At 37.6% G+C, this 25,861-nt stretch overlaps 1 protein-coding gene across 1 annotated transcript; it reads right to left on the bottom strand.

The window, feature by feature from the left end:
* Positions 1-3,631: 3,631 nt before the first annotated feature.
* On the bottom strand, positions 3,632-24,999 carry LOC137391260 (uncharacterized). Its single transcript, XM_068077675.1, has 6 exons — positions 24,858-24,999; positions 20,966-21,057; positions 17,625-17,681; positions 16,039-16,181; positions 14,773-14,926; positions 3,632-4,087 (listed from the first exon to the last, which is right to left on the bottom strand). The coding sequence occupies exons 1-6, from the start codon at positions 24,919-24,921 to the stop codon at positions 3,929-3,931; spliced, it is 669 nt and encodes a 222-aa protein (XP_067933776.1). The 5' UTR covers positions 24,922-24,999; the 3' UTR covers positions 3,632-3,928.
* Between the last annotated feature and the right edge of the window lie 862 nt (positions 25,000-25,861).

Genomic DNA, 25,861 nt, shown 5'->3' with positions numbered 1-25,861 from the left:
GGCGAGAGGCCATGTTTAATGTGATTATTAGCAATGCAGTTTTATGGGAACATTAGCTGCCGAACCTAACATCGCAAGTGTTTTCCTGCACGAATGTACTGCCGAGGTCTCGCATTCAATATGAGAACCAGGCTTTAAAATACTGGGACTGAAGTTGAAATATAAACTGAAAGTCAATCAAGAAAACTTACAATGTATATAATTACTATGTATAAAATTCATACAATATGTATAATAAGTTTAGGAGTTTTGGTGTTAAAATTATGACTCATACTTTAAAAAGTAGTTTCTAATTCGCGGGTTTTCACTTTTTTGCGAATTTTCAATTTTTTTGCGGGAAGTGGGACATCGGCCCGACTAACAGCGGACAATTAATGGTTATTGTATGATTCTGTATAACTCCGAACCAACAATAAAGTTGGTCAATTGCAATCCAATAAGAATTAACCATTTCAGATTTCTTGTACATAATTCTCTAAGTAGATGCTCGCAAAAATATTTTTGAAAAAAAAATATATATATATATTTTCGCTAAAATATCATTGAAGGTTTCTGTAATCTGTTTCTGTTGTCTGTTTCTGTCATCTGTTATCCATCAGTTATCATTTGCAGACTATTTACCATCGTCTGGCAGACTATTTACCATCGTCTGGCAGACACATTAATTCTTCCAAAAGAAAAGAGGGTGATTTAGAGGTGATCAGGACATCGTCAGGAAAATTCTCATCTCATTTACTTGAAATAGAGTTGAGAATTCTGCTAATTGCAAAATTTTTCTCTTGGAGAAGTTGTCTGTCGACTGTCTTAGACTAACTTATTGAGCTAGCAGCAGTGGGTATCATTAGTCATCTAGCGTTTGTACGGTTTAAAGATTCACTCTTTTGAAGGATGGATCCTACTAAGGAACTTTCCATGCTTTGAATTCCAAATATTGTTATCTTTCTGAGGTTTACTTTCATCACACCCCTATATTGTTATCTTTAGCGTGTGGTATCATTCTTTGGTGTGCTATACTCGTTATATTTAGCTTGCTATATATAACATCTGCATTAGATGGCTGTATTTCTCCTCTTTATCATGTTAGATCACTATCTTTGTTGGTAGAAGGATTGGCTGAGCTCAATGCTGCGTCTTTGACAGTCCGGTTCTTGGCTTGACCAGAGGGTAAAGGTATGGCCACACGTGTCGATTTCTTTATTGGTTTCGACCGAAAACCATGAAATGAGCGATATTCACAGAATTGTCAGCGCTGTGCATGCCCACCAGAATCGTCGACGAAGCGTTTTTATTGGCTATACAAATTATTAGCGAGCACGATTTTAACAGCTTTCGCGATTAGTATAGTTAAGACAGGTATTACGTCACACAATAAAAGTACAAGTGCAATTCAACATAGTACATACGATGCAACCACCGCCTAAATTGCGCTATTGTTGGTTTTTTATTGTTTGGACACCATGGCTACGAATCATTTCTTTTTAAATAACAACAATTTTTTTTATCAGCAAAAGTTCCATTGTATAAGAGTTGCCATCTTTAGCGCAAGCAAGTCAGTTGCATTGTATTTACTATGGCGAATTGTGTTAGTATTTTTCATGGGTGGCGCGTTATGTGCCTCGGACTATATAAATTGCAAAAGCTGCTAGCATCGTGCTCGCTAATAATTTGTTTAGACAATTAAAAGCATTTTGTCGATTATCTTGATGTAGTCGCTGGGTATGCCAAAGGCTTACTGGAAACTGATTGAAACTCTATGTTAACATTGGCATAAGATATGCTATATTGTTTGTTATAGCGAGTCATCTTTTGCATGTTGTACTTGCGATACTTTAACCCTTGTATGGTATTTTGTATTCATTATAATATAATGAAAACAAAAGATGTTGTTTTATATTCAAAATATCGTAAATAGCAATATTATTATTACATTTTATATGTAATGATTTCTACTGCAGCTGTTCATATCAGCTACATTAAAACTATAACTTAGCGTTGACTAAGTTTCCATACAATGTAGTGACACACCCCGTAGGGCGCCGCAATGTCATCATGGAAACAGCCGTGTCACTCTCATGCTGTCACGATTCAAGGTCACTGTTTGGAAGAAAAATGCCCATTCAATACGCTATCTTTGTGCCATGAAAACAACGGCTGTAACGATAAATGGCATCGTATTTGGTCGTATGCATGTCTTGCTTTCCCCTTGCTTCATACATAGAAATAAACCATCATCGTTATACAGCGCCCTACGGAAACATGACCTGATTGTCAACCCAGTGTAGCACTTCAGTACTGGTGTATCCAGGTGTCACTACACATCGCTCACTATGTTTCCATGATGCGCAGTACTTCGGAGTGGCGCCCTCTCCGAATCATGGAAACGGCGGCTTCGCACTGAAATCACTGCGCACTGATCAGTGCGGAGCCAGTGCAAATTCGCAGCAAGGAAACAGCTGCTGCGCAGTGGCTGCGCATAGCTCTCATGCCGTGGAGACGGATTCTTCGAGGGCCGTGAACTAGTACAAATGTTATCCCGCTAAACTTGTTTTTTTCTATTCTTCCGATCTTCTTTCACCTATATTTAATTATGGTCTGCACCCACGAGGATGATGAGGTGATTACTTTTTTAGACTTTGTTATCGATGCCAACGGCAAGTCCTAAATTAACGTTTAAATAATATATTACTTAAAAAATACTTAGTAAAAAAAAATGTATTACTTCATAAAAAATTGTGTTAGGTATGTAAAACCTTGTGAATGTGTATTGTAAATAAAAGTACAATGATGACAGAAGCATAAAAAGACCGTTTCTGACGTTCGGTATCCATGATCGATTCAATTTCTCCATCAGGCGATTCGATTAATACAATTTCTCTTCTCTGCTAATTTGCTGAAAACCACTGCGCAGCATGGAAACGTCCAATCCCCTCGACTTCGAGGGGGCTGCTTCGCAGTACTGCGCATCATGGAAACATAGTGAATGTAACTTGGTAATTAATTTACTTTGAAATAAAAGTAACCATAGAAACGAGTGGCTGTCACAATACTGATATCACTGAACGCTAGCAACAGATTAACTGCTATGTGAAAGGAGGTATGCACATTTTAGTTTTAGCAGATAACTAACTAGAATTCATGGTATTGGTCTGCACATGACCTTCTCTGGGAAGCAATCGTCGTCGCTTCAGACAAATCATGGCTCACATCAACTATGGAAACGCAGGACTTCTAATCGCCAAAGGGTGTACATATTTGTGTCAGAAATAGCCTTGAGTAAGTTCACAGGCCTTAGCCCACCATCGTGGATGAATGGAAAGCCATAAGCACTATACAGGGCACTCAGCCCGTGTAATCGACCACAGCATGGACACAAGCTCCAACTATCAGCGTAGTATCAGCTATACGCAGATGTGGGAATAGTAAACTTGAAGGTCAGGCTGAAGCAAAAATCAATACTGGGCGCCTCTGTAATCTCAATAGCATGCCAAGAGTTGCCGCAATGTTCTAGCGAGGTTACTAATCTATAATTGAGTGTTAGGCTCCCATAGGAAATTTCTTCTATAATGCTTTGTAGCAAGGCCTTGATATGAATATCGATTAACGTGCTGTATAAAACAGTGTACAGGCAAGGTAAGCGATATAAACATTTATTATATATCAAAATATGGCAAAAGAAAGAGTAATTAATTACAAAACCAGTAAATAAAAATACAATTAAATTTTCTTTCAACTCACAGGTATAGAATTTAAGGCATTTGTTAAAGAAAAACAAGATTTTAAGCATAAGATAGTAAAATGTCAATGAAGAGCTACCCGTTAAGGAGCAGTTCAACAACAGTATAGAACTTTTAAACGGTGTGTTGTACAGACTCCTGCATGCAGCTCTCACAGTTCGTCACTGTTAGGATGGCAGGCTGAAAGCTTTAGCTCACTTGGCCTCCATGGCAATATTCTGATCATAGTGGGGGTTTCCTGTTCCCTGGAAATTGTACTGCTGAGGGGGTTGACCGACATAGCCCGGAGGAGCAGCACCAGGTGTGTAGCCACCAGTTGTTGTTACGTACATCGTGCCTGCCTGAGCGGGAGCCTGCAAAATGGACAAGATCTAAGGCTAAGCATAACATATAAGAATAGTGCCATGCTCGGGAGGACAGCTTAGTATCTAGATGATGAATGGGCTGTCAATACGTGACCTAAATACGCCCATAGCTGAGCGAGTGTATTTAAGTGATGACATCCAATCCGCAGGTGATCCTAGAATAAACATGTTTGTATTCAAACTGATGTCAATGATATCAACCAGCTACAAAACACTATCTTTCCATGACGACGGGTAATTAATTGGCAAGTTAGCATCATCCGCAAGGTAGAAATGGCAAAAATCCACCTGTCAAGCGATTTTTGTTAGTTGGCAAAATTTCATCGAATGTTTTATGCTTACGAAAGATGAAAACAACACTTGCAAATAAAGTGCGTGGAAATTCCGCAAAAGCTATTCCATTTTAAAACTTTTCCACACTTTAGTCATTCTTATTTTAATTTGAGCATTTCCAAATGCGCTGATTTGACCTCTAGCATAGATATCCGTATCTGTTTTAAAAAAGCACCTATGTTATTCCCCAACACGCGAATGTCCAATGAAATACTCAAGTCCACTGTAACTCAACTTGCCCACAATTCCATATCTGTAGCAACCACACTATGGAAACATAGTAATAGCTGGTCAGATAGGGTTACAGTTATGCAAAGACATCTGATTCTAGTGCTCTAGAATGGATATGTTTGTATTCAAGCTGATGTAGTAAACATATCCACCGGCTCTGCTATCCTCAGATGAATGGGTAGAATGCGGAGCTAATTTAGTCATTCACCAATTTCTATAGTCAGCATGTATAAAGGCATGAAGCCTCTAAAGGGGTGGTCACACGAGCGCCGAACCGAACTAAATGACGCAAAACGACGTCGCTCTCAGCTGTAAAAAGTTCGGCCGAAGACATTTCTGGCCGAAACGAACCATTTCGGTCCTGCTCGAAATTTCGTGGCCAAACCCTTGCTCTTATTGGCTAGTAAAAAATTTCTAGAATTCTAGCGAGCACGCGTCACATTTCCCCTTACGTGCGTGTTAGCAAAATTAAAAAAGAAATGGGACGATACTTTTATTTTGTTAAATAAACAACATGAAGCAATTTACGACAAGGTTTACCCGGACTTGTGATTGTGTTGCATGAATGTAAGATGTTGCACTTAAGTTTTGCATGAATGTAAGAGAATGGTTGTAATTTTCTTTCGTGTAGAATATAAGTAATGTGTCATATTCATCCTGATGAAGTATCGCTGACTGATTTATTTATGTAAAACCACAGTATTATGATAAAAGCTGTTTTTGTTTGTTATGTACTCAAGCATAGAAAAACATTAATATGTTAATAAAAAAATATAATTATGTTGATGGGAAGGGTTGGCAAAATCTTTGTATCGAGTGATTTATTTTGAGCAGCTGAACGATCTTCTGATAAATCTGCTGTGTAATTATAATTTATAATTGTTCCTCAAAGTTTTTTGTTTACAATAGAAATATTTAACTCAAATACATAAAAACTACTAATGAAACCATGTCCTGTCTCTATACGTATGGTATCTAGAAAGCGAAGTGACTTCGGATACCGTGTGACATGTGACATGTGCCACGAACCGAACCAGCCTCCGAACCGAACCTACGTCGGTTCGGTGCTCGTGTGACCACGCCTTAATACTACAGTAATATCTCCCTACTTCCCGGTTATCTTTCACAGCTTCAGCACTTTCGAGGGGTAGAAAACAGTAATCACAAACATTATCAAACATTACATATATAAAAATAAACAATAAAAAAATACATAAATCTTTCTCCTATTCTGACCCAGTAAGATCCCTCTAAGAGCATCATTGGGGCTAAAAGTCGCCGCTAGCTAGTTTCATGAAACGTTTTGTAAAGTGCCAAAGTAAAGTGCCAAAGTAAAATGCGCATGTATGCTTGTGATGCCCTTTATTGTGTTTCTAAAGCGCCAATGATCCACAAAATTGTCTATTAAATATACATAAAAAATGCTTACGATTAATGAAAAAATGGCTACTAGAGATATGAGTGTATTAGTTTCCATCATATGGATTTCTATTAATTGGACAGAACTTTGGTGCCCATTAACAAGGACACATGAAAAACTGTACTAAGATGGACAGGAAGATGTTACAAGTATGAAACTCATGAAACTTTACGATAAATAGAATTTTGAACAATGCATTGAAAATATGCACTAAACTCATAAGCACTTATTCATGGAGCATGAAAAACAGATTTTTTTAAACAAAGTAGACCAGAGATGTTTAACAGATTCGAGGTACTTCAATTCGAAGAGATCCAAAGATTTGAATATTTACTGTTTTATTTCATTCTTCAACCCATCATTTTTTTGACCGTCATCAAGTCGTTAGCACGAACGCTCGTTCACGAAAAAACTGCCATATTTGTATAAAACGATGGCTTTTCTTTTATTTAACAGTACTTTTCGGTGTTGTTTTGATACTACAATAAAAAATTGCAAAGCAAAGTATCGTTTTCAAAAATTCATTGCAGAAGCTTCATGTTTTTAACGATAAAATTGTTTATAAAGATGGCCGACAACGATAAAATGACATCACAAAAAAAAACGAAGGATACCCTGTCATAAGCTTTGCTTTCGAAAAAGATATTCTCAGTCGGCTAAAAACTTTTTAAAGCAAACTGGCTGATCTATAGTTTCATTAGTTTGGACTCATCAGATTTGCAAACGATCATTCGGCTGCAATAACCAATCAGAGAAGATCAGATGAGGTTGTTTTTTATTCCGTAGCGCAAGCTAGCCCCTGCTAATAACTAACAAGAAAGATGATCGTATTTGTGGTCATGATATCAATAGGCAGTATAACTACGTAGATGTGATCATTTGAGAAAAGAAGCAAATTGGCAGTAATGAAAATCGGACAAAAACTATTAGCAGATTATTAATTTAAAAGCATCAATTCAAAATGAGAAACTGTTGAAATAGAAGTAGAAATTTTAGGAACATCATGCTAAAACTAAGAAAGAATAATGTGAATGAAATTTTAAAACAAAATCTGCATATTAAAATTGAGACACACACAAAAATTAATAAAACACCAAGATGATCATGAGCTGCCATTTGTTCAATGCTGCCTCAACACTTTCTCAACCGAGTCTATGATCGAATGACCATAAAGACAGCCTACATAGAATACTGAACTATGTTGCTAAGATTCCACGCCATATTCATAACTAAAATGGTAAAGAAAGCACAATCTACATGTAACTCTAGCATAGTTCAAGTGTGCACGGATGACCTGCAGTGCAATTGCTCCTGTGAGAGCTTCATTGCACTGCAGGCACTCTGTTTAACAACATCGAGGACCTATGGATCTAACGGGAAGTGTCCCACATGAGAGCAGGCGTTTCTCTAGTGCTCCAAGCTAGTCGTATCTACAGCTATATGCCATAAATTACAGCACAAACGTTGAAAATTTGGACACCACATTTTGGACACCACAGTTGTTTCATGGTAGGAAGTCAATTCTCATTGGTAGCGGGATTTGTGTCCTTGGCCCAAGCTCTGAGCTGCACTGATGAAGCTTCAATAGCCGAAACAGTACTGTCGGTAGCATGAGTATATGCTCCCTCACTTCGGTTTGGTTGAGCACTCTGTGAGAGATGCGGCACTATTAGCCTTTGAGCAAAGCTCATCGCTTTTGTGATTTGAGCACTCTGGTGTCAGCACATTGACTTCCTTAAAGTTTGTGAGGCAACCTAGTTGTTTCATGGCAGGAAGTCAACTCTCATTGGTAACAGGATTTGTGTCCTTGGCCCAAGCTCTGAGCTGCACTGATGAGGCTTCAATAGCTGAAACAGTACTGTCTGTAGCATGTAGCAAAAACGTACATTTTATCACATGTGGCAGTTTCATTTTATAGGCGAAGCGGGCCAATATGATGTGATGCTTCGCGTGCCTTGTAGTCTTCACTAGAACCGCCGTCTCCCATTATTTTGTTAATTGTATATATTGCCGGAGGCACAAAAACAGGCGGTTTTGCTGATGGCGTTTTCAAATGCCATTTCTTCGGCTCGTATCATCCACCACTGATGTCAACTGAACTATTAGAGATCAAACGATTTGAGCCAAAGGTACATGTCAAAACCAAGATTTTAAAACCAAACTTTAGACATCGATTTAGGCGCCGGGGTTGACTCGCATGCTGGAATTAACGATAGTTTATGTCCCTTACAGCATGCTTGGAAACCAAAACAAATTTACATGCACATCTGCAGCATAATGAAAAGAGGTATATTATCATATTGTGGCATATTTCAGTGGCCACTCAATAATTGCGTCATCGATTAAATGATGACCTGGGGTGAATCCAATAAAAACATTTTTAGCTCCAACTGAATGTCTGTAATGCAACAAGTTATCAGCTATTGTAATGATCTTAGGAGATAAAATCTGGCTATGAACTGATGTTAGCCTATAGAGAAACATGTTACAACATCACATAGATTGCTGCCCTTTAACGGAACGGGTTTATGGGCCAAATCATCTTCTCTGCTCTTGAACATTTGAGAAAATGCAGCAGATGAAATCTCTTTTGCCGAGTATCAATAATATCGACTAATTGGTTCCATCTCTACCAGACGTTGAACACTAAACTTGCTATTATTAAAACAATACGGAAACCATCAGTTAATTTTGGAACATTATCCCACCTCTTTGAAACGAATAAAGCAATTTGTTGAAAGTGTAAGAGCTACGCTACTGCATTCCTTTACCACCCTTGATATTGCTTGGAAACGCATGCCACTTTATATAGACAGCCGAATAAGCTTCTCAACAAAGCATGTACTAATGCCAGAGTAGTCTAGTGGTCTAGCATGAGCTGCAAGCAACACATTGGGGTTCAATTAACGAAAAAGGCCACAGGTGGTGACAGGAATGATATCCAAACTTAAATTGTTCTCCCTTGGGCATGTCCAGCCAAGTTCATACAGCCATCTTTTGTGCAACAATGCTCTTAAAAACACTGTTTCTAAGAACTGCTTAGCTTCCTGCTAACAGTGGTACCATATCTCAGGAATTGAAAATCCAGCCGACATTGTATCGCGGGGTGTTTCAGCCGAACACCTAGCAGCAAGCAATTGGTACAAAAGGACCGGCCTTTCTTCAGCAACTTTCCATCGATGAACATGTTAAGAGTGACAAAAATTATCAAGCCGCCAGAGGTAAAGAAACCTAAAACAGCACGAATGGCCAAAGTACATACAGTCATACTTCAACTTACGAGCTTAATGCGTTCCGAGATTGAGCTCATATGTCAATTTACTCGCATGTTGGTGCAATTTATTTATATATAGAACAATTAAATATATATTGATTGGTTTCCATACTCTAAAAGAAGCAAAGTAAACACTCAAAACAAGATATTGTAACAGAAAGAACATGTTGGTTATTCTCCTTACGTACTACATGCTTTCAAAAAGCAACAAATAAAAAATGATGCAAGGAGATGTGATTAATTAAAATGTAAAATTAAATACATACAATAGCAGTTAACACTCGTGTTTGCCAGGGAGGGAGATATAAGTTATCCTTCGTTACAACAGTTGACTTTGATAAATTTGGATTTTATCAAAGTGTTAACAGACAAACTTAGAAACAAACCTAAAAGCAAACTTTCATTTTCAACTAAACGTAATTAAAATTTCTTCGGCGTTCATAGTTTGAAGTTCCTTGCTGGTTAGCGAGAAATTTTTTCTTTTTTTTGCTTTCACGACTAGCCAGCCGTTTTAAGATAAACCTATCTAAGGACGTTTGCCTTTGTCGCCCTTGCATCATGTTGCGATTAGGACGAACACAAGTGTCGTCACAAATGGTTAATGCACGACCACTAGCCAGCTTGTCCGAATGTCTATTAAACAGTTTGGATAGATAGCGCCGGCCTTTTCACATAGCATCGTTTCAGTTACGCTGTCACCGGCCAATTGTTTGTCCAATGCCATCAGCGGTCGTGAAGATCGATGCAACGTTTAGAAACTATGGTTAGTCCTTTTGCGAACTAAATGCCCTGAATATAATCCTTCTGTTTGATAATTATGAATGTATTTCTGTCATATTGCCGAGCTAGCTCAATCACGCATACACATTTCGCATATTTTTCAATATTTTTCCGTTTAATATCAATTGTTATCATTTGCTTTTTCTTTGTATTATCTTTCATTTTACTGGCAAACTTTCGGTCTACGCACAGTACGTTTAATTCACATAATTCTGCACAGAAAATCGTGCACAAAAAACACGGTACAACAGTATAACCTGAGCAGTTGAAAAATACAGAGTGATGCTGTTCTCATAAAACACCTCCGGCATACTTGGCAACTGACTCAAGTGCTCGTATCTCAAACATGGCTCGTATGTTAGTGCTAAAACTTGCTTGAAAGCTGGCTCGTATCTCAAGTTTCTCGTACGTTGGAGCACTCGTAAGTTGAAGTATTACTGTACTTCGAAATCCTTCATTGAGATGATTTCAAAGAAATTCAGCTCGTGGAGACGTCTCGTTATAGCCATAGCAAATGTTCAATCTATTTTAAGAAACAAGAGCTTGAAGAAAATGTCAAAGAAACTTTTTACAGAACAAATGCAAGACGCGGAGACAGCTATAGTCTAACTACTACAACAGGCAACTTTTCCTTGCAAGCAATCGAGAAGTTAGCAGATGGGAAAAAGATCAACAAGGACAGCAACATATACACTCTGTACAGGTACACTCTGTACAGGTACACTCTGTACAGGTACACTCTGTTTGCAAAAAGCTAAGCAGACTTCATACTCAATCTTTGAAAGATTGTTCACACACCAGGGTGAATGAGAAGTAAAATCCTCTTTCATCTACCATGAAACCTCTATTACAATGCCGTGGAGCTCTATTTTTTAACCCTTCTTTTACCCTTATACGGACAGACCAAGTGATGCTAATGGCGTCTATTTTCGTCGGCGGCATCAGGATTTTTTTAAAACTGCTTTTCATATACGTTGAAGTATCAGACCGAGTTAACAAGGAACTGCATTGATTATAAAATATTAGAGTGGTGCTGGTATCATTGTTCCATATTACTTTATTATTAATTATACGGTGTCATTTTCAGAGTTAGAAAGAAAAGAACGTAAAGTTTTGGAGTTAGAAAATGGACATTATGTTTTTAATGCTTAGCGACGTTTTTAACATTTCATAGTTAGAAAATGCCACAACAATGGCTGTTATCACATTGTACCGTGCTCCTGAAGATTATTCTTATTTACCAAAACGCTTTGTAGTCTTCAGGTAAGATTTTAAACCATATTATGGACGAATTGGAAAACAACGGATATCATTTAGACTTTAGTGACTTCGAATCAGAGTATAGTTCTGATGATTGTGATGATTGATCTCTCAAGTACGCCGTTACTAAAATCATGGCAACGACTACAATGACAACAAAAAAGTGATTGTTATTGATATAACCGATTAGTAGTATTTTGTGGACACTTTTCTACTGATCACTTTCTATTATGGGTTGGTAAACATCAAAAAGCGAAGCGTCAGTGGAGGTCAAATAGAGGTGGCAATCAATTAATGGGTGCCATTGTTTTTTTCAACCTTTCTATAGTGGCGTTCTATTAGAGGTGGTGTTCAAATAGAGGTTTTACAGTAACTCCCATTCTTTACTCGTTACATGGCAACAATGGGTATTAATGCTACTAGAAAAATTCAAGCCGTATTAGAGCAAACCCTTTTGTTACCATATTTGCTCACTGGCGCCTTCCAAAGGCCATCCATTGTCACTTGTCATAACTCGGCATAACTCATTATTATTAAAGTCAAGTTGACGTGTGATTTTTCAAATAGATTTTGTATGCTGAGTGATAGCTCACATACCTGATAATCTATGCAATAGCTCATAGCTGACCTTTTGTTAACCGTTAATCAAAAGTAAGAAAACAACTAATGCTACTTCAACCCTTTCACTGCCGTACGCGAGTTTAGGTGAAATCTATGATCGACTACCGTGGATACATTTTTGCGAAATTTACAGTGACTGTAGTAACGGAATAATATTGATTCGTCACAAAATAACCACGGATCTTTGGTACTTCTATGGCATTGACAGTGATGTCTGAATATTCCTCTCAACAATTAGCCTATATTTGAAAGTAAATTATAATCTTTGATAAGAAGCTTTCAAGTCGAAAACGTAAATTTTTTTCTGATGATCGAACTTTTTAGTGTTAATATGACTTCGGCATGCACCTGCCGTGTTAGAAAACGAAGAATAGCTTTTGTTGATGACATCATAGCCGATTCAAATTCAGACTTTAGTGAATGCTCAGTTAATGAAAGTCACAGCGCCAACTCTGACGGTTGTGAAAGTAATGTGTTGTAAGAGTAAGGAACATTGTAGAGGATCGCAGTGGCTTAGTAGCTTCACATAGCTTTAGCAATGCACAATATACAAATACATGGAATTTTTTTGCATACTACTGTTCATTAACACGTTGGCAATATAAAATGCAATTTTCAGTAAAATGGCTAGCAGTAAGCAGAAAGGAAATTTGTACAAGGATGGCCGTGAAAGGGGCTAATCCATCATTAATCAAACTCCTACCGTAGTGACAGGATTATTACATCAGTCAAAGGTGTAAAGGTTTCTCTGAAATTTCGCTCAGAAATTTATGTCGACCATACTAAGCTATAAAGTTTTTGATTGAACCTAGAAATTTTCATGAATATTCATCGACTTGGAGGCCTTTGGTGAACCAAAACTTGTGGTAACTTATGAGTTTTTCAACGTAAAGAAATCCAATAGATTTTTGCGATGATGATGCTGTGCCTAATTCCGAATAACTTGTGACAACCTTGAATATTTTTGTAAAAAAGTGCGATGCATTAGCAATGGGCTCAACTCAAAGCCCCGGCGATGATTTTAAAAGAGTTTGGAACTCAGCTACACTTACTAACACTGCCTAGCAGCTAGTTTTTAATTTGAGGTAGTAGTTATTCTCCTTTGTGTTAAAAATAAAACCAATTAATCAAGGATTTTAATAATTCGCGGAATTGGCAGTGCGTGAATTCGCGAATTATTAAATCTATCGAATAATTTCATCCTGTAGGGTAAATACTCAGTTCCAGGAGCGTCTACATTTTAGGAAGTATACGTTATACGAGGTCTACTGCACATGCATTTTGTGATAACCAAGTTAGACAGATCAAATCTTAACTACCTCGGCCTGCTATTTCCAGCAAACATTGTGGGTATGCGGTAGACCCTAACGCCAAACTAGACCAGTCTGGGGTGCCACACACAATACATTTCAATAAACTCAGGTATTTCCTGTATGAGCGCGAAGCTAACAATAACCGCTGGCTATTTGTTTGAGACCAAAACTCTTGCATACCATAGTGGAGCAGCGGCAGCAGACTGGAGGCATGGCTACCGACCTTTATGGAATGAGCCAGTGACGCATAAGGGGATATTTGCTGTGGCTACCCTTGTCAATCCTATTAAACGACTGTGTCAAGTCGACAAATGAGAATTGACCTCAGTGATGCTGAAGCCTCAGTGAAGCCCATGCTGGATTTCCAGGTTAGTTTATCAAAAAAGGATCAGAGGTTTGTGGCAGTAATAATGCTGGTACAGATGTTTTTATTCCTATATTTTGCTAAATAAAATGCTGCATACTAACAAAAACACTCAAATACAAAAACCCTCCAAGTTCTTGACGTAGATCAGAATATATCAGAAAGATCAGGCCTGCAAAATATCATTTTAATAAATTTAATAGCCAAAATACTTATTTGAAATGTTTGATGAACAGTTTTAATTCGTAATACTAACTGTCATAGAGTTCTTACAAAAGGAATATCTTTCTACATACAATATATAAACAGTTGTTTGGGTGAAGTCCTCTAGTTATCTGTAGTTGTCGCCTTTTAAAAAGCCAAAACCAATCTTGCACTTAACCTGCTCAGTTGAAAAAATTAATAAAATCAAATTGAATAGTTATAATCAACTGATTTGGATAAAAAAGTATACGTCGGTGTTATGGTGTTATTTCTACTGATGTATACTAACATGCTCGTCTAACACAGCATTGATAACGAATTGTCAACTTTGCCAAGACAATGACCCGCTTGGTGAGTCAGCGCCTGCTGTCTGAGTAACTCCTTGATAACATGGGAAGGAGTTGCTGAGTTCAATGAACTGTTTGACAGCAAAATCCAGCACTAATTGCTAAATAGAATCACCTATGCGCTGCCAGCATCTCCTCATTATCAAGGACATGAAAATCTTTTGCCAAAAAGGCTACTGATCATTTTGAGGTTTAGATAGGATATATTTCAATATAAAAAGGGTCATGATCTTTCCAAACAAAACACAGTTTGTAAATAAAGCTGATAGTTCTCTAAGAAATGTCAAACCATGAGAAGCTTTCAACACAAAGAGAATTCTTGATAACGTGTGACAACCTATTGGTGCTTTAGACAACCTATCGTTGCTTTAGACAACCTATCGTTGCTTTAAACAACCTATCGCTACTTGAGACAGCATATCGCAACTTAACTCGAGATATCGCAACAATATCGCAGCCTATCGCTGCTTTAGACGACCTTTTGCTTTAGACCCAGGCATGTGAAAAAAGATTGAAGTCTACTAACCCTGTTTTCGTTGCAGCAGCCTCCGCAGCAAGAGAGAGATGAGAGGACGATCAGCATGATGAAACTTATGCCATTGATGATGACAGGGCCCAAGGAGAGGGTAGAGAACTTCTCACTACTACCACTGGCACCAAAGAAAGACTCAAGGCTAACCCTACAAGCCAAAAATATGATTTAACATTTGGATTCCCAAAAGGAGTTTGCTAAAATGATTACAAGAGTGATGAAAAGAGATTTTAAGATTTTATGTTCGCTAAATGTACCCACCTGTTAAACACTACTACAAATACAAAGAGTAAATCAACTTTCGACAGTTGCGCGGCATCGCTATACGTATCAGGACTGCAGTTGCAAGCCATTGTATGATGCTATTGCAATATTCGAGGCTTCTCAACAATCAGCGAAATACCAGATCTGTTAGTTGATAAACCAAGAGCTCCAATTTAGTATATATCTATGTAGGTATATACTAAATTGAACAAATGAACAAAGCATGGAGCCTTGTTCATTTCTATGGAATAAGGCTTATGTTAACTGATGCAAAAATGGCAGGAAACAGCATATCCGGCAGTGATTAAACACACCGCTGCACAAAAGGTAAGCCAAAACAACCAAGGTAAAATTAGTTGCAGCAATAGAAAAAATGCCACTTTTTAAAATTAGCGCTGTCTCCAACCAGACATGGTTTAAACGCTGACTGACAGCAATTCAAAATTAAACCCAGTTTTGAAAACAAAAACACTTGTTACGTAACTTCCAAGCTGTGACACAAGGAAAACATTTTTTTTAGCAAATTACGATGCCAACATTGTCACTCACCCAATACATGAATGCGAAACAGAGCATTTCTTATTGGCGGTCATTCAGCAGTAAATTTTGTATATATGTAAAACTAAAAATAAATTTTCTGGGCAAAAACTTTTTTATTACTCGTGCAACGCAGGACATTCAGTCGCATCTGCTACAATTGTTCACATAGTTATTCTATGTGCTTTATCAGCTCATCTGAGGCGATCTCTCACAGTAAACAAGATCGACAGAGTACTAGTATCCATAAAACATAGATACTTGTTTGAAATTTAAAAAAAATAATTAAACCACAACCCCTAATGTTATCTGATGCTGTCAATGCAATCAAAGGTTGTGCTGCCAGTTAACCTTTGAAATATCCACATATTTTACACAAGCTCATCGACAGCAGATAACACTATCAGAATTACGAGTCACCGTGAGTCAGCATAATAAAATGAGTTTAGGATGACTTACGTGGTATATTCCGAGTAGTTGTATATGTCATAGGTAGATGATGCCGTTCCGAATATCTGAGTGAAAGCGACGAGTGATGCAATGATTATTGCTCCGAGTGCAGCGATAATCGCCAAGACAGATATTACGATGGCCGATATGTACTGTAAAACAAAGCATGAAAGACAACTGCCTTCGCTATTCTTATTTCATTGGGTTAAAACCATAACTTTCACATACAACTTTTATTGTATTATATTATTTATACTGTATCAGACACGCCGAAAAGTTGTACGTGACAGTTATGGTTTAATGCTCCAACAAACTATGCTGCCCTAGAGTGAAATTTGACTTATAATGAGATGGATCACTAGTCTCTCTCTCAGGGTACAACTGAATACAGGTAACTCTTACTTGTACCAAATAGTACAGATTGGGCCATGTTTAGACATTGTATATTGACAAATGTACAGTCCTGTACCGTACATTATTCTTGTACTGTATATTTAATAGCCTATATTGTCTCCTACACATACTCCTGGGCTACAAAATACATATACAGTATACATGTGAGGGTAAAATATGGTTATATCCACGATAGGGTACAGTATAATATTAATAACAGTAATAATGAACGGAAAACTGGTATGGATACTGTTGCCACTTGCCTGATGTTTTGAGAGCTACCCATCGATCAAAGTTGCTATTCCTCGGCCAGACATGGCCGAGAAATTATTGATTATCAGTTATCGATTATCGGACAATTTACAATATCAACGAAACTTTTCCTTGTATGTTGTTAATTAAAATGTACAACAATATTTGGTCAATACTAGAAAGAAACATGGAGTCTCAACCGGTCTTATGACACAAAAAATAATTGTTAGTTATTGTTTAAGAAATGCTACTAAGTTCCTGAACGCTTCAACCAATCATAAGCTATTTTAGGAGTGGAGACTCTTGCTTGCGGTATGTTTAGAACATCTCCATACAGTGGACCATCGCCATACGATTTCAATCCATTCCAGTGTTGGCATCGTTAGGCGAAAAAGTCATACAGAGGGGTATAGAATCCCTTAGTAATTACCTAATGCAGACATTCGGAGCTGCACTACATAGAGATAAACCGTGATGTATCCCTCAACATAAAACTTTCTAGAGTAGAATCACTACATAGAGATAAACCATGATGTATCCCTCAACATAAAACTTTCTAGAGTAGAATCACTTAGGGGGTCACAGTCGCTGTTCCAGTCGTGCATAGTAAACTAATTGCACTGAGCCAGCATGCCTAATCACAATTGATCGCGATGCTAAAATGTTTTTCCATCTATTGGGGAGCTTAGCTGAGTATTATCGATTCAAATCCATCAGCAGTGAGCATTTCTATGATGCTGAATATTACTCACAACGAATGTCTTCGCATAAATTTAGTGAAACGAAATCGAGTCGAACGGGTTTGGATTTTAACCGCTTTTAATGTTTAAATTTTAACGTTTAACGCATCAGTAATAACAATTACAGAATATAGAACTTGTTTGAATTCGTAGTAATGAAAAGGGTAATATCTTACACTCCTATAGTAGTTAGTATCTATGGAAACTTACCGGGCACTTGTGTCCAGTGACTCCAGCAGCGATGGCTAGGATTGATGTCAGCAGGTACTGTAAGAATACAAGAGAGTCATGACCTGGGAACTCATTTTATTCCTTTGCACGCAGGCTATGCCAAAGGTATGCTTATATGGTTTAAGCCGTTAACATGACTGCTTAATATACTGGGCTAGAGGTATGCTTGCATGCACTAGTGTTACATGCTATGAGCTTTTTGTCATATTTTTCAACTTCGTAGCGTGTAAATGGTTTCAAACGTCACATATTTAAATATTCGAAGCTATTCAAACCTCCGATTCAAGGGGGATATTTTTGAAAACATCGTATCAACGACGAAGTACCGCGTATGATGTAAACATCAATATTCGTATTATTGCACAAATCTTTACAATCGAAGGTTGGATTTTCATCGTCTTCATTAGTGACGTCCTTACAGCATCCCTATGCAGCTGTTTTCAACACGTAAAACAAAATTTAAATTAATAATTTTAAAATAATAATATTAATAATAATATAATAATTTTTAATAATAAATTTTAAAACAATATTTTAAAATGTCAAAACGTATGGGAAACTGTTCTTTCAAATTCAAAGTTATTATCTAAAATGGTTAACAATCTGTTTTCAGACAAGCTAGTTATCACAATGCTCGACCTAATGGTTGCGTTAAACATTTTTTAAAGATGGTAGAATACGGCTGTGTACAACCAACTGGCAGATGCGTAAATAGTCATTGTAAATTGGAAGGAGACAATTGACATTGACCTTGGACGCATTTTAATAGTGTCAGCTGTGATATAAAATATGCACCCTGCTGTAGCTAAAAGCGCAACAGGCTAATATAGAAAAGGCGAAGTTGTGCTGCAATTTCTTCATAGCATGTAAACTCGTCAGCTACGAACAATTAGGAGTTGTGCGACTACTCCTGCGTATCATGTAAATAAACCACAACTTCGAAGTTCAAAAATTCGTAGGTGTAACACTAGTGATGGTGTATGGAATTTGTCTTGCTCCCAGAGAACAGCTGGCAGAGAAGTAGTTAGAAGCACCTGGCCTCTGTTGCACCTAGATGACCTTAGTACCGAATCCAGGTGGTCTTACAGAGTAAAGGCTGATACACACTATCCAGTATGTCCGCATTAATACCACAGTCCATCAGTAATCGGTTGTGAAAACATCGTTCACACTATAACAGCCATATTACAGCCCATTCACGTTTCCATCGGCAATTAGTCTGAGACGTTGCATTCTCATAACGCAGTGCGATCACTGATACAATGAAATACTAGTACCAGAGCGACTATCATGAAGGGAAATAAGCATGGAGATAAAGCAATCTGCGACAGCCCATCAACATCGCTGAAGTGGCGCATGTTGCATAGACTCATCAATGCTTAGCAAAGTTCTCAGAGTTCTCTCATTGCCCGAGGACATACCAACATACTGTGATACGATGTAAACCAGCCTTCACCTCCTCCCAAGGTGGAAATTCCAGGTAACCAAACCTAAGCTAATGTCCACAGTCGAGGTGCCCTAGACAAGAAGGAGCAGCTGCTACCAACGATCCAATTTATGATAAATTTTGTAGGACTGCCACCTGACAGCGAAAATAAATTGCTAGGCTGTTTGCCAAAGATTTATGATGGGGGAGTGTCGCAATGGAGGATGGGGAGTTGTAATGGGGAAATCTATAATGGAATCCCATTGCACGATGTTGCCAACAATATATAAAACCTTAAAAACATGTCATTCATATAATTTTAAGCCGACTTGCGGTTACTACCCTGACAGGCTTTCGACATAGCAGAACACAAGATATTTGCATCTCTAAACCACCTCAAGTTCTTCCATGTCGTGGTAAGCTATGCTCATGCATATTATAAATCTAGGTCATGCCTGCCTGTCAACCATCAGAGCACCTGTTCTGGTTGACAGCTCACACTCAGACTTGCTGAGGGTAGAAACGAGAGAGCATATGGTCAGTACATGCTTTAGCCTTTTTCTAGCCAATAAAATAGGCATTTTCATTCCCAATATGAAAATCATTAACGTCATTATTGCCCTTTCTTAGAAGGAATGCTGGAGGTGCAGCATTCCAGCTGGCTATCACTATTGATTATATGGCCTGGGTCACTAGATTTTAAGTGAGGTGAGTGAAACTATTCCTATTGGTAAGCAAGGCTCGGCTTTCCCAATCATAACTATGTAACACCCTTTTAGTGAGGGCACAATAGTTGTAACAAAATATCGCAAAAACCTTCTATGAAATGGAGCAAATGATAAACACTCGTCATATCCATAAGCTAGAAGTTATCTTCTACACGCCACTTTCGGTGGCCAATACAGTAATTACTCTATCGATTATTTATGAATGACTCGAATATGTCGAGTGCATTAGTTATAAAAAAGATTTGATTATCATAGGCAAAAAATGGAATGTATTTATGACAATCTCAGGCCCTGGGTTCTCCTTATGCATCTCCTTTTGTAAGCACTTGGTTCACACTATATCGCCGTATCTCGGCCCTGATGCCACAATACTCCATTGATCGATCATAACAATGTTTACACTATCTTAAACCCATCCGTGTTTGCATCAGCAAATACTCCATGACGTAGTGTTCTAATTTTTCACAAAGAAACCTGTTTGTTTTGGCATGCTCGAATCAAATACTAGGCCTGCAGCAACTACCATAAACGGAAATAAATCACGCTATCTGCGCCGGCTAATTGCTATAGCCAAAATAGTTCACATACAGGCTGTCATCGATGGTCGGCAAAATATCAGTAACGTTTGACGGCTGCTAACTTTCCCAACTCATCCGCATTGCTTCGATGCTATCGGCCCTCGATTCACATAATCAAGGATGAATGTCAAAAGGAAACCGCCGACAAATGGCGATAAAGTGTGAACCAGCTTTAGCTACAGCCAACGGACCTACCACACCTAGTAATTACGTAACATCATAACACCGCGCCAAAAAAGCGGCAAAACTTAATTCCTCACAAATTGTGAGAGGGATGCGATAAGAACCCGAATGCTTCATGAGCGCCCTAATCGCATAGGACACAAGTATAGGGAAGTATAGGAAACCTAGCAAAGTCTTGGCTATTTTTACTACCAGAATGCCGAATTTGCAACCTTGATTAACAACAAAAAACAGTATTATTACAAGTTGTAAATGTGTACTAGTCGTAAATGTGTACTAGTCGAAGTCTAAAGTTTATGCATATCAACTGGGATCAGCATCAACTAGGCTGAAATCTACAACAAAGAATAGATCATCTGACTATTATTGGAGACGCTAAAATATTGAAAAGTCGGTAGTACTTACTAAACTTGCAAAGCCAAATTGTGCAGAATTGGCATATGGAATCACGTATTCCATTTGGGACAGAGCTCCAGCAGTCGCGTATAGGCAGATAGCTACAAGTACAGATTAACACAGATTAAAATGCTGATTTTGTCCAATTGGTGAGGAGACAGCGATCATGGAACATTCAGTTATTATTTTTAATACGTATAATTTCTAGTACAACCAAACTACAACTGTTATCAGCAAAACTAAATATTATAATCATGACGGACTTTGATGGACAAATTTATTGGTGTAGTTTTTCCGACCAACAAAAAAATAATTGATATGTTTTATGACTATTTTGGTCATACCTCAAAACCGGTCTACTTGATCGTCACTAACTCTGAGTAAAAAGTGATCAGTAAAAAACTCCTCCCAAAATTATACTAATATTGACTGGATTACAACAACGGAATTCTTTCGATGTTGTTGTTGTCGTGGTTGCCATGGTTTGAGTGATGAGTGTGCTTGAGATCGATCAATAATCAGAACTACACTGTGATAAGGAGACAGTGTGGTCTAAACTTAACCTACTGTTGTCAAATCCATCCAGAAGGTGGTTTACAACCAGATCTGAAAACTTTAATATGTTTAGATGAACAACAGTCATACATCGACATACAAGCCTAATGCGTTATGAGACTGAGCTCATATGTCAATTTACTCGTGTCTCAAGGCGTTATTTCCTATATAAAATAACTAAATACAAACTAATCCGTTATCATGCTATTAAAAACCAGATGAAACAGGATATTACCATAAAAAATGTATTATAACTGTTATAATTTAGTATATACGTTAAAAAAGTAACAAACACCTAATATGTTGTTAAAATCTGCAATAAAATGTAACATCACTATGAACACTACTGGAAGATTTTACCTTTAAGACAGACGCAGTGGCTACTACGCCCTGAGACAGAATTGAGAGCCATGTGTTTGGTACACTAAACTTTTGTGATGCTATGCAATAGAAACTTTGAATTTAAAAAATTAAACTTTAATTAAATTTCAAATTTAAATTAATGAATTTAGCTTACTAAACACACACTTGAAGCTATACTTTAAATCTGCAGTCTTAATTTTTTTATTATTTTGTTTCCAGTACAGCGCTTTTTGCCTTGCGTTTACTATAACTTGAAGCCGACCCTTTTAAAAACTTTTTCAAACTGATTCAAGGAGAAAGACCGAGCAATGCCATTCTCAAAATCGGTCTCTCGCGTACTAGGCTACATGCTCATATCTCAAAGATTACTCATATTTCAAAAAAATTTGCTTGAAGCTCTGCTCATATCTTGATTTTCTTTTGTGTTGGGCATCCGTATGTCGAAGTACGACTGGATTAGAATGCTCGACACTTAGTAAAGTACTAGCATCAAGAGCTGTCATTGCTATGGCATATCAAAGCTTATTTTTAATTCCAAAGTTTTTCAGTTTTTTAAACTTTGGAAATCAAGTGAATTGACATACAAGCTTCGTCCCCGAACGCATTAAGATCACATCTCAATGTATTACTGTCTTTTCTTTGTTCAAACCACGGGTGAATTTATCCTGGCCTGTGGTATAGAAACGTGGCTATTAACATATCTGTGATTCATGGAGGGAGTGATGAGTGATGCGATATAGTTGTAGTCGGAGAGAGATCAATGTATCACACACTCATCCATCCTTGTCCATGGAGCTGGGTAATATCCTAGCATTGCTTTACATCGTTGAAACCCTAGATTAATGGCGCGCGCGGGAGGCAAGTTCTGACACACGTGCACGATATGCTATCCAGGGTAGCGATTACATGCATTCGCATGCTAGATAGGGTGCATGCCTATTGGATTAGTTCATCGACAAAGTCGCCCTCAACGCACTTTGACACGTGTGCCTAGCATGTCATTGTTCGATAGCAAAAGGAGAGGCATATAGCTAACATTCAATTCTATAATTTCATGCATACACTTCTTTTACCCAGCAGCATACAGTTTCACCGATTTCAATGGGTTGTGAAATTATAAACTACCGTTGTGGATGTTGCTTAAAATCAGGGTTGTGATCGTTACAAAAATATCATAAATGTGCGTTCACCCACACTGACTGATATTTACATATAATGCATTACAGTTGCAATCGATTTACCCTGGCTATTTATGTAGTTACATTAGCAATGCAGCAGTAGTAGCTAGCATGTCACAACTATGCAGCATAATTACATATTATGTCATATGCAGTATACATGCAGGACAACTATTTTCAATGCTTCAATGCGCAGTAAGCAGTATTGGCAGTATTACCTACTGCACAGGATTATGATATTAATGACAATACAATAGAAGTTCATTAGAATGGTGATAATGCTTGGCTCCCATTGCGAAGTCATATGTGAGTTGGAGGCAAGTTGGATTAGTAATTACTAATTACTAGAGGCAATCAAAGCTGAAGCTGTGTACATAATTCAACTTTTACACATCACCGATTCATTCGATTATGGTGAGAACTTTTGACAATGTGCAGTTAACCCTTTCACTGCCAACCATGTACAAATTCGGCTATCGGCCTAGTGCCAGCCATTTTACTGAAAATTGCCGATATTGCTTCCTGATATGTATACAGTATGTTTCCAATTTCAATTCTATCTAGAACATTTTTGTTACATATTTTATTTTGCCAACATTTTAACCAACATTGCTATGCAAAAATCCAATGGATCTATACTTTGTGCGATGATAAAGCTATGTGAAGCAACGATCGATGCGAAGCTAAAACGATCCTCAACAATGTTCCTTACTCTTACAAAACTATTACTTTCAGAGTCAGTGCTGCTACTTTAATTATCTGTATAATCACGAAAATCTGAATCTGAATTGGCTATAATGTCATCAACATAAGTAGGCTAATTACCTGTTTTCTGACTCGCCCGGTACTTAATAAAACTTACACAAAAATGTTCATTTTTAGGTTGAAAATTCTCAAACAAAAGTTTAAAACTGCTCGTTGTTTTAGACTAATTTTATAGAGAAATCTTCAGACAACACTGTCAATTTCATAAGACTTAAAGACCGTGGGTTATGTTGTCAAAAAATAACAAAATTAAGTTACAACGCAACTGCTGGAAAAAAATGTGTACATGGCAGTCGACCCTAAAAAACGCATAAATGCGTTTACGGCAGCGAAAGGGTTAAAGTGAAATTGCAGCACAGATGTTTAAAAAGCCAGTTGTGTCAGGGAATCCGCAATATCATTCATGCGAATGTACAGCTGCAGTACACGTGCAGCTTCAGGTTTGAAGAATGCACAATCATAGTTTGTAAGAATTCCTTTGCTTCACGTAATGGGTCCTGGAAGCAAATGCGTAGTGGATCACAGTGGGCAATTTTCAGTAGGGGCGCAGTTGCAGTAGCAGTTCATGTCTACTGTGCATTGCAAAGTTTTAATATACTGCAAATTATTGCGTACTGCACTGCGATGACGCAGTGTAGTTCTGATGCGTCATCCTCCAAAACCCAACCAAATGTGCAACCTTTGAAGAAACTTCATGTGTGAGTAAAATAACATCGGCATTAAAACATTCGATACAGTGACCATCCAAGCTTGCTGCCTATGTTCTCCTGCGTTACAACAGGCAAAGCCATGAATTTACAAAGAAGTAACAGATAGGCTAGTATCTAAAAAACCGAAAAAGAAAATCCTGTGCAGAATTTGAATAAACTTAATAAATAATAGATAACGGGTTTAAGGAAAAATTCTTCGCAACGTGACAGGAGAAAAGGGAGATCTGGGTTTGTGATAACAGAAAAATGACAGACAAAATAGATACCAACATCCCTATCAAAGTTAATGATAAAAACTGACGAATCACAAGAAACTGTGAAGCAACTTACATAAAATGAACATGAGAATTCCGACCACGAGCAGGCCATTGTCTATCCCGGTACGCTTGTACATCCTGATGGAAATCAGTTAGGGCTCTTTTGCGCGCGATCTGACGAACAAATGAATTCAACAACCTCGCAAGCCCGCCTGCTTTTTATCTACTTACCGCTGAACGCCAAACTCTTGCCGTTGATTAGCCGATTGAAAAATTTAAGCTTTTACTGTAACTCCCCAAATACATGACACAGGTGTCAGTAAATAGCTTGTCAAATTTATTTTGGGATATTACTTTTGCTTCTAAAGCTTTTCTTATTTTTTTCCGTAAAAATAAACTAAAAACTACTCAAATTTGTAAAAAGATTTAAACAAATCTTAACAACCTATGAAATACAGATTTCTGATAATTACAGTACATGTAATGAGAGCAGTGATGAAAGAGAGGTTTGAAATTATTTTGAACACCCAACTGTTGTGCGATTCTTGAGACTATCTCTGACCTTCATATAGCCAAAGTGCAACATGAGGCTATCCTTAGTTTCAGAGCAAACCAATGTTTAAAGGGTCTTATTTCTAGTAAAAACATTTTATTACCACTTTGCATTTTGTATCGACGTTTTGCATCGAACCGTCGCAGCCCTAATCTTGGATTTGTGCTTCTAATTGGCCATTACAAGTACTGTATACACAGCAAATATGATCAGTGGGATGTAAATTATTAGGCGAAGGCTTTCTGTTGTGCACAAGGATCTTATTTTTATGAAAGCTGTATAAAGCTAAGGCTAAAATATGTCCATAGAGTTTCCATTACAATAGGCATATTTATATGCTGGCCATACTGAAAGCATCAACCAATCTTTCAAATCTACGAGCGAATAGCATTACCACCAAACACAGAACAATAGGTTAGCTAATGCAGGTGGAAAGACAATATGTAAGCACTGAATACTAAAATTACATTTAAATTAAATATTGATTTTTTAGCATTTTTGTATTTTGGATATTTTTCTGCAGT

This window comes from Watersipora subatra, chromosome 3 (assembly GCF_963576615.1).
Source record: "Watersipora subatra chromosome 3, tzWatSuba1.1, whole genome shotgun sequence".
Classification (NCBI taxonomy): Eukaryota; Metazoa; Bryozoa; class Gymnolaemata; order Cheilostomatida; family Watersiporidae; genus Watersipora; species Watersipora subatra.
This window is presented reverse-complemented; position numbering and strand designations above follow the sequence as displayed.